The following is a 10652-nucleotide window of genomic DNA, read 5'->3' on the forward strand; positions in this document are numbered from 1 at the left end:
GCTCTCCGTAGAACGTATCCTTGTAACATGATGATTTTAAGTCTTTCAGAAGATCCTTAGGAAGGAATGGCCAGGTCAAATAGGATTTTCAGTTTTTTGAGGTATCTCCACACTAATTTCCATATTGCTTTTAGTAGTTTACATTCTCACCAACAGTGTTGATGGGTTTCTTTTTCTTCACATACTTAACAGCAATTTGTTATATGATTTTTTGATGATAACCATTCTTTCTGGGGTAAGATAGTATCTCAGTGTAGTTTTAATTTCCATTTGTAATGGCCAGTGATACTGACCTTTTTTTTAATGTGGGTGTTTAACATTTGCACTTTGAAGAAGTGTGTCTTCATTGCAATTGCCCATTTTTTGATTAAGTCTTTTATTCTGGGGAGTCTAATATTCTTTTGTTTTCTTTTTGAGACAGGGTCTTGCTATGTAGTTCAGGCTTGCCTTGAACTCATATCCTGCCTTTGCCTCCCAAGTGCTGGTATTATAGGTATGTACCATCATGCCCTGCTAAGTTCTTCACATATTCTAAATATTAGTCCTCTGTCTGAAGAACAGCTGGCAAAACTTTTTTCCTGTTCTGCAGGTTATCTCTTAACTTTGTGGGTCTCCTTTGCTGTATAGAAGCTTTTTAATTTGATAAGATCCCATCTGTTGATTCTTGGAATTCTAACCCCCTTGGGATTCTGTTCAGAAAGTCTTTGCCTATGCCAATGTCTGATACACAGATTTAACACCAAGTCAAAACCCCAACAGCATTTTTCACAAATCTAGAGAAAACAATCCTAAAATTCATGTGGAACCAGAAGAGACCCAGGATAGCAAAGACAGGCATGTGGCTCAATAGAACAAAATAGACAAGCAGAAACAACCTTAGGCACATTCAGCTCATTAATCTTTAACAAAGGGGCTACAGACATACACTGAAGGAAAGACAGCCTCTTTAACAAGTGGTTCTGGGAAAATTGGATATCCCTATGCAGAAGATTAAGGAAGACCCATACAGTATATTTTACATTTTCTGAACTAAAATCAAAATGGATCTAAAGGTGAAAACAGAATTTGCTGGAAGATAAGACAGGTAAAAGTAAAACTCTTCAAGAATAGTCATTTTCCTCCCCCCTCCCTCTCCTGCTCCCGCTCCCCCTCCGCCTCCAGTTTGGCTTTCTCTGTTTCTTTTCTTTTCTTTTATGGTACCGGGGTTCGAACTCGGGACTTTGTGCTTATAAGGCAGGTGGTGGAACCACTGAGCTAAATCCCCTGCCCTTTCTCTGCTTCTTTGATCCCTTAATAGAATAAGACTTTACTATGGCACGTTTATATACTCAGTTAACTGCTAAAAACATAAATGGACTGTCTAGAGTCCTTTACTGCCTGGGAGGTAAGCAGACCCAAGGAATACAAACTGATTTGTTAATTGCTTACCTCTTGACAGTTATATAACCAGTAAAGTAAAAATGGACCTTTAAAAATCAAGACTTTTGTTTTAAGAGATAGGCTCCTCCAAATTTCTCATGATGAGGACATAAAGCACCACCCCTTCTTCTCCTAAATCCAGATGAATGGTCAGAAAAGTAACACTTCCCTCAGAAAACTAGGGGTCTGCCTAAAAGGCATATGCAGATGCTGGCCACTGATGCAGGTCATGTTTGCTTCCGAGTCCACAAGGATATGAAGGAGCTGAGAAAGGTAAGGAGATGCAACAACATGCAAGCTTCCTTGTCTCCCAATTTATTGTATTTCTCCCCTCACTTCCTTGCACCAAAACCCCAGCACACTTGAGCAAGAGGAAACAAAATTTGGGAGCAAAGGCCTCCTATGTCCAATGGAAAGCATAGCTCTTTTTTTTTTTTTTTTTTTTTTTTTTTTTTCCGGACAAACTCAGGACCTTGCATTTGCAAGGCAGGCGGTGGAATCACTGAGCTAAATCTCTGGTCCCGTGAGAGCATAGATTTTTATGACCTCTAGTACATGTATGCAATTTTAATCTATATTGAAGGGAGCTACCATCATCAATTTGTATAAATAGAGAAGAAATTATTTCAAAATTCCTTTGGACTAAGAAAGAAAAGCTAAATGTACTGGTACATGCCTATAATCCCAGCACTCAATTAGAGCTTTCAAATATTTAAATTTTATGTAGAAATTAGGTTAGTTTGACCAATAAACCAATACAAAAATTTTAGCAAATTTAGACTAGTCTCTTGATTAAAAATTAATTATTTTATAGATGGTCTATATCTCAACTTAATAAAGGCTATCTATGAAAAACCAACAGCCAACATCATATTAAATGGCCAAAAACTAAAAACTCTCATGTTAAAATCAGGAAAAAGACAAGGATGCCCACTATCACCACTCCTCTTCAATATAGTTCTGGAAACATTAGCCATAGTAATTAGACAAGAAAAAGAAATTAAAGCAATAAAGATAGGAAAGGAAGAAGTTAAACTGTCATTATTTGCTGATATGATACTCTACATTGAAGACCCAAAGAACTCCACTAAAAGAATTCTTCACTTAATTGACACTTTTAGCAGAGTAGCTAGATACAAAGTCAACATCCAAAATCAATAGCCTTCTTGTACACAAACAACAGACTCACTGACAGAGAAATTAGAGAAACAATTCCTTTCACAATAACACCCCAAGAAATGAAGTATCTGGGAATCAATATAACAAAAGAAGGAAAAGACCTCTACACTGAAAACTATAGCACTCTGAAAAAAGAGATAGAAGAGGATATAAGAAAATGGAAAGATATCTCCTGCTCCTGGATAGGAAGAATCAACATAGTGAAATGGCCATACTACCAAAACTGCTATACAGATTCAATGCAATGCCAATTGAAATTCCAACGCTATACTTCACAGAACTAGAAAGAAGAATCCAAAAATTCATTTGGAACTATAAAAGACCTGGAATAGCAAAAGCCATCCTAGGCAACAGAGACATGGCAGCGGGTATAACAATTCCCAATCTGAAACTATACTACAAAGCCACTGTGATAAAAACAGCATGATACTGGCAAAGAAACAGACCTGAGGATCAGTGGAACAGACTGGAAGACACAAAAACAACTCCAGATGTACTCAGCTACCTCATCTTTGACAAAGGAGCTGACCATCCCCATTGGAGAAAAGATAGCCTCTTTAATTAATGGTGTTAGAAAAACTGGATCTCAACCTGCCAAAGATTAAAACTAGACTCTTATCTTTCACCATGCACTAAATTAAAATCAAAATGGATTAAAGATCTAAATATTAAAACAGAAACAATGAACTTGCCGTAAGATAAATTAGGCAGAACTCTTGAAGACATTGGCATAGGAAAAGATTTTATTAACAAATCCTCAGTAGCGCAGGAACTAGCAGAAAGAATCAACAACTGGAATCTCATCTTATTAAAAAGCTTCTGCACTGCAAAAGAAACCATCAACAGAACTAAGAGACAACCTACAATGTGGGAAAAAATTTTTACCAGCTGCTCCTCAGACAAAGGACTATTATCTAGAAAATATAAGGAACTCAAAACAATCAGCCCCCCCAAATATAAAGACCCAATTCAAAAATGTGCATCTGAAATGAACAGACATTTCTCAGACAAAGAAGTAAAAGCAGCAAGTAAATATATGAAAAAATGTTCCACATCACTGGTCATTCGAGAGATGTAGATGAAAACAACACTGAGATTCCACCTCACCCCACAAAGAATGGCTGCTATCAAGAAATCACACAATAACAAATGTTGGTGGGGCTATGGGGAGAAAGGAACCCTTCTCCATTGTTGGTGGGAGTGCACACTGATGCAACCACTATGGAAATCAATATGGAGATACCTCAAAGAGCTGGGACTAGAGGTTCCATTTGATCCAGCCATCCCTCTGTTGGGTATCTTTCCAAAAGAATTAAAAGAAACATACCACAGTGATATATGTGCACCAATGTCTATAGCAGCACAGTTTGTAATAGTTAAAACTTGGAAACAGCCTATTTGCCCATCTGTTGGAAATTGGATAAAGAAGATGTGGTTTTTCTATAAAATGGAATACTACTCAGCCATAAAGAATGAGAGAGTCATTAAATTCATAAAGAATTAGAGTCATTCATAGGAAAATGGATACATATTGATGATATGCTCCTAAGTGAAATAAATAAGTCACACGTGTAAATACCGAATAGTCTCTCTGGTGTGAAAAATTGTAATAGTACACAAGATCCTAATGGGATAATTAAGTGTGAAATAGGAAGAAAAGGGTTAAAGGTGTAGGGAAAGTGGGAAGGGTAGGGAAAAGGGAACAAGGGAAAAGAAAAAATATGAGAAAATGAAAAAATGGAAATAAAATGTTTGTAAATGGGGGTGGTAAGGGAGGGCAGGGACAAGGGGAAAAAATGAGAACCAAGACCTGTCATGTGAAGGTCCAGGATCCCAGTAATGAATGTAACTGTATTGTATACCTAGATTGTACCAATAAACTCAATAAAAAGAAAACAATTAATTATTTTAAAAGTATTTTTAAGGTTGGGGATTTAGCTCAGTGGATTTCATGCTTAGCACAACTTCCATCCCCAGCAACAACAAAAATACTATTAGGTATAGTAGTATATGTCTTACTCTGAGCTGTTATAACAAAATATCATAAAGTAGATGGCTTATCTGTTATAGAAATTTATTCCTTACTGTTCTGCAGGCTGGAATTCTGAGATGACGATGCCAGTTCTTGTGAAAGTCCTCTTCTAGGGCCATCTCTTGCAGTATCCTCACCTAGCACAAAGGAAAGCACAGTTGGTCTTTAGCTTATTAGGGCCCCAGTCCCATTCCTGAGGGCTCTACCCTCATGACCTAATTACCTCCCACAGTACCAACTCCAAATACCATGATACTGTGGATTAAATTTCATCTTATGAATTTGGGGAGTGGCATAAATATTATTTTATATACTGTATTGGTACTACACAACACTGATAAAGCAAATAAAACGTTTAGCGATTTCTGGCTATCTTAAACCAAAATTATTAAATCTATCTGATTTGTTCAAGATTCATTTTTTTTTTTTTTTGAGGCAGCTGTGGTGCCACTGAGCTAAATCCCCAGCCCCAAGATTCACCTTAATAATGCATTCTGGATTTTTAAAGGTGTTTCTCAGCTACTAGTTTCTGTAATTTTTTTCTTTAAGATGTAGCAAAGTGTTTTGTTTCATTGTGTGTGTTTGTGTGTGCGCATGGGTGCTACTAGGGACTGGACCCAGGGTCTTCACATTGAGCTGTCTCCAGACTGAAATTTTTTAAATTTTAAGGCAAGTTCTCATTAATTCACTATGTTCCCCAGGGTGAGCTCAAACAAAATATTCCTGCCTCAGTCTTCTGGATTGCTGGAATAATAGGTTTGTGCCCCCAGGCCTAGCTTGGATTAAAGATTACTTTTTTAAATCTTTGTTAATCTGGGAACTACTCTCTCTAGAATTACTTATCGTTACAAACAAAATCAGAGTTCCTCACTGTATACATATTAATTAATGTATATTGCAGAGAATAGGGATATATGTCACAGATACCCAAAGAGTGAACAAGCTTTTCTCAATTACAGATATACAGACACATTCTGAATTTCAGGTTTATGACCAGTCACAAACATTCACTACCTCAAAAATACATATTTACTGTATTTCATCTAAAGTCCACTTTTCATATTAACATCTCCGGAATCTGGATGAGCTTTATGTTAACAGCCACTGGCTTTTTCACATTTATCATTGTTATAACTGATGGCATCTTAGGTGAAATGTACTTTTGTGTCACGGAAAAGCTATTCCATGACATGATAAAAAATGTTAAAACAGAATATACACAGCTTAGCTATTGCATGCTAATGAACCTATGCCTGTAATTCCAGGAGGTTATAATTCAGGCTTTGAATAAAATTGTTAAACTCAAACTGGCCTTGAACTCAAAATCCTGCCTCAGCCTAAGGCAGAACTAACGCTAAGAGTTAACCCTGAACTAAGCCTAAGAGAAAATTTTGTCCTTCACAAAATAATAGGTAGATCTCTGGGTGCAAGACGTGCAATGGTAAACAAAGGAGAGGTAGCACTAAACAAAAGAAATATGTATAACTGTGAACCACATTATATGTTTTTGTGTGTTTTGTTTTGTTTTGCAGTACTGAGGATCCAATCTAGGAGCGCTCTACCACTGAGTTACATCCCCAGCCATTTTTCTTTCTTTTTGAGAAAGGATTTCACTGAATTGCCCAATCTGGCCTCCAACTTGTGATCCTCCTCTCCCTTACCCTCTGAAGAGCTGAGCTCACATGTATAGTTTTAAATTTTCTAACAAAATTAAACGTTTTTAATTTTAAAAAAGCAGACAGGAGAAATCAGTTTTAAGAATACATTTTATTTAACCTAATTTTACTATAAGATCATTTCAAAAATATATATTTTTGAATGATGAGTATTTTACATTACTTTTTCCCCCGAAGTCTTCAAAATAGTGTATTCAGAGCATATTTCAATTCAGTCTGGCCACAACCCAAGTGTTTCTTGTGACTCTCATAGATACCTCAGCTCTACAGAGAAAGGTAAACTTGTAAGTCACTATTAGTGTTTTGTAGGTAGCTATCTTTGGAAGGGGAATAATTTTTGTTCTTCAAAGAGACAAGTCATGTCCAATCTAAACCTACCAGAATATTCGGTAAAAAGTAAGCTTATGATTTTATGGAGCTGGAGGTCAAATTGAGGACATGCTAAGCACGCACTCTAACACTAACCTACAATACCAGCTTACATGTCTTAATCTGTAACAGTAAAATACATGGTAATAAACAAACTATGTTCTACCCTTCAGCTTTCCTACTTAGACCTTCAAGACAACTGAGAAAGCCAGGTACAAGTTTAGACTGACTGGAATTCTTAAGACTCCCATGCTAGCAAACTGCAAAGCAGATAAGCTGTCTCTTGGTCTGTCCCCTGCCCTTGTCCCACTCCTGGCTCCTGTGTCACAACAGTAGGTCACATGCTGACGTGGACATCTCAGACTACACACATCCAAACTCTTAGATATCCAATTTAGAGCAGTGTCTTGGCTAATCCTTGTGGAAGTGCAATATGAAGCCATTTGGGCAGGGAACCCCAGGGTAGAGTCAAGGTGTCCTCAAACATAATCTAGAGCAGGGGAAGGAGATGTGTGGGCATGTCCACTTGGTTCCAGGGAGTCCTTGCCACATGTGGAAAAATGTTGGCTGGAGGAAGACCAGAGTAGATTCCTCTATGGATGGGGACCAGGCCAAGAATCCAACTTCCCTGGGTCTAAGAATGGTACTGGAAAAAATATTGTTAAAAGATTTCCAAGACTGATGAAATAAATTCACAAATACAGGACATTCATCAAGGAGTTAGTAAAAGAAAGAAAAATTACTCCACAATTAGGCACACTTTCATTAAATTACACAAAACAATATATCAAGAAAATATCTTAAAGGCAGGCAAAGAGAAAAATCATGCACAAAAAACACTGATAGCTATCTTCTCAATAGTACCTATGGATTATCTTTCAAGTGCTCAGAAAAAGCAACTGTCAACTGAGAATTATGAACACAAGTTCTCTGAAGAATCACCTGTGGTGAAGTAAAAGCAATGGTGGATAAAACAAATTAGAGTTTATGACCAGAAATCATTACAGGAAAAAAAATGAATCCAAAAGGATAGTGTGATATACAAGAGGAAATAGTTAAGTGAATTGATGAACATCTATTTTTAAAAGTGGCCTACATCAAGATGATTATAATAAAATAATTTCTATGTTAAGATAATAAACTAAAAAAACTAGAAAAAAGTTAAATGGAGGATGACTGGAGTGTTCTAAGGTTCTAATGTTGTTGGCAGAAAGATTTCCACTACTAATTTTAGTATTTGTTTGTTTGTTTGTTTGTTTCCTTTAGTCCTAGGGACTGAATCCAGGGCCTTTTCATTGAGCTACATCCTCAGCCCTTTTTTAAAAAAATTATTTGATACAGGGTCTTGCTAAATTGCCCAAGTTGGGCTCAAAGTTGGCATGCCCTCAGCCTCAGCCTCACATAGTGCTGGGATTACAGGCATAGACCACACCTGGCTAACTTTACAGATTTTTAAGTGTACAAGGTAAATTTCAAAGATAGTCGCTAAAATAATACAATTATAATTTGTAATTTATAATCCAGAAGAATAGAAAAGCATAGAATAAGAATATAGGTTATTAAAACAGAATTTTTTTTCCCAGTGGCAAAAAAGGCCAGCCAGGTGCGGATGGCACATATCTGCAATCTCAGCTACTTGCGAGGCTTGAAGCAGGAGGACAGTAAGTTCTAAGTCAGCGTGGGCAACTTAATGAGATCTTGTCTCATTAGGAAATTTAAAAAAAAAAGGTTTAGGGATGTAGCTCAGTAGTGAACGCCCTGGATTCAAGCCCCAGGACCACACGCACACACACACACCCAAAAAATTCCAAACAAAAGCATAGGGAATGTGAAACAAAGAGCAAAAAGTTGGACACAAAAACATCTAATGCAGTACACAAGGTTACCAGTACACCAAGTAAATCAGCCATATTGTTTAGAAGACAGATTCTAAAACCTAAGGATACAGAATACATAAAGTTTCAAAAGCAAAAAGTTGAAAAAAATCCCAAGGTAGCAACTAACTAAAAGAAAGCTGGGGAAATTACATTAATGCCTACAAAAGTAAATCTTAAATTCAATATTGGGGTTTGTGATGGTCATCATGTAATGATAAAGTTTCAGCTCAGCAAAAATAGGTAACAATCCCAAAGTCAGAAATTTTTTATAAAATAGTCCCTAGTTATAAATGGAAAAAAATCATCAGAATTATGGAGAATGAAATCCATCATCATAGTATAATCAAGGCAGCCCACTATATGTCATTATGTCAGTAATGCTTCTCCAATTCGTAAAATAACGCACTTCTATGAGAAGAGGATACCAATTATTTTCTAACAACTGCTCAAAAATACTTAAGTGTGAAAAAGTCAATAACACACGAATGAAACAGCAACCTTGAAATCTGCAGAAAGTTTCCAGGACCTCTTTTGTTTGTTTGTTTGTTTTTAAGTAACTTCCAAATATTTTAATTACTGTGTTAGCACTTCATCAAGTGGTGGGGAGAAGGAGGGCGACACAGAACCGAACGAACAGGCAAAGCAAACCCACAGGGAACGTGAACATCCACTTATTCTAAAAATACTTACTGAACACTTACTACATGCAAGCAGGCATTCTACTAATTAACCGCTAGTTCCAGCCTTCCAAGTACAAAGTGCCTTAAAAACTTTTTAACTGCATTCAGATATTTAAATGTTACTTAACACTGACTTAGATAAGCAGGAAAGATCTTAAATCGAGAAAATGGGCGCCAAGGACTTTTGGAGCAGGCAGCGACGACACCTACGAGGGGTCCTAGAGCAGCTCGTGCTCCGCCCTTCAGGCGAGAACGTGGTCAGCTCTGTCTGCCGCGGAAGGGGCCTGAGAGGGGCCGTCTGCGCAGGCGCGCGGCTCCTACCTACCCGGGAACGAGCTGGGTTCTGTCTTTCTGCTCGCGGACATGGTGAGTGCGGTTCGTCTTTGTGGAGCTCTTCGGATGGGTCGGGAAGAGACGGGGTGGTGTGTTGCTCAGCCCTGTGGTCACCGTACAGTTGTCTGTCAAGTATTAGAGAGAGGTTAAGACGCGAGCCTTGGAAGGTTCGGAGAGTGGATTAGTCAGCGCTTCCGGCAGACCTCGGCCGGTTAGGCTGCGGCGTCTAATTTTGTCTAGGCTTCGTCCCATTGGGCAGGCCTCTGAGGTTTCAGCGATCCGATTTCTTAATTCTAAAAAGTCAAGGCTCATTTGTGATTTTCTTCCCCGCTATTCTATGCATGTGTAGTTTTGTATATTTCCCTGACGTTTGGTTTTTGGCTCGAGGAAATCCTGAAGTCGTTAGTAATATAGACTCCCTTGAAGTCTTTGTAAATTCAAATTGCATCCCCAGGAAATTTGCTGCTGTTACTAGTGAAGACCTACTTACTGACTGCAGTGTACTCTTAATCACGCGGATGTAGAAACGTGAAAACCAGAGCAGCATCCTCAGCACCTGGGGACATGTTTAAAGACAGAGACTAAGGTTAAAGGTGAACATGGGAATTAATAGGGCTGCTTACTCGGAAATGGAAATAACTTAGAGGTGGGAGCCCAGAAGGTCCCTTGGAGTCAGATTTTGGATAAACAAGACTTCTTATTTCGGTTAGCCGGACGTAATTTTCCAAGGAACCAGAGATTTAGCTCAGTGGTTCTGTCACGTGCCCTGCAAGCCCAAGGTCCTGAGTTCAATCCCCGGTACCAAAAATAAAAACATTTCCTACCCTCTACATTATGCACTTGTTAATTTGTCTGGTAAGCTTTGATACTTTATTTAACTCAGTGATTGAAAATAAGCAACGGAGGCCAGGGATTTAGCTCAGTGGTGCTTATGAATTTGGGGAGTGGCATAAATATTATTTTATATACTGTATTGGTACTACACAACACTGATAAAGCAAATAAAACGTTTAGCGATTTCTGGCTATCTTAAACCAAAATTATTAAATCTATCTGATTTGTTCAAGATTCATTTTTTTTTTTTTTT

General features: G+C 37.8%; 2 protein-coding genes across 5 annotated transcripts in view; one reads left to right on the forward strand and one right to left on the reverse strand.

Moving 5' to 3' along the window:
- Slc44a5 (solute carrier family 44 member 5) overlaps positions 1 to 9435 on the reverse strand; it is a 405160-nt gene extending 395725 nt beyond the window's left edge. The window contains exons 1-2 of one of the 2 annotated variants that reach the window (XM_033758341.1): positions 9243 to 9435; positions 4684 to 4767 (exon numbers count right to left, since the gene is read on the reverse strand). In XM_033758341.1, the coding sequence (XP_033614232.1) occupies positions 4684 to 4749 (66 nt within the window). In that variant the 5' untranslated portion in view covers positions 4750 to 4767; positions 9243 to 9435. Of the gene's footprint in view, positions 1 to 4683; positions 4768 to 9242 lie in introns of those variants that run through there. The other variant, XM_010605150.3, reaches the window with a different exon arrangement.
- Positions 9436 to 9532: 97 nt separating this feature from the next.
- Rabggtb (Rab geranylgeranyltransferase subunit beta) overlaps positions 9533 to 10652 on the forward strand; it is a 7994-nt gene continuing 6874 nt past the window's right edge. For 2 of the 3 annotated variants that reach the window (XM_010605133.3, XM_010605134.3), the window contains exon 1: positions 9533 to 9598. In XM_010605133.3, the coding sequence (XP_010603435.1) occupies positions 9596 to 9598 (3 nt within the window). In that variant the 5' untranslated portion in view covers positions 9533 to 9595. The other variant, XM_033758342.1, reaches the window with a different exon arrangement.

Source organism: Fukomys damarensis, unplaced genomic scaffold (assembly GCF_012274545.1).
Source record: "Fukomys damarensis isolate Sample0158 unplaced genomic scaffold, DMR_v1.0_HiC HiC_scaffold_33, whole genome shotgun sequence".
Classification (NCBI taxonomy): domain Eukaryota; kingdom Metazoa; phylum Chordata; class Mammalia; order Rodentia; family Bathyergidae; genus Fukomys; species Fukomys damarensis.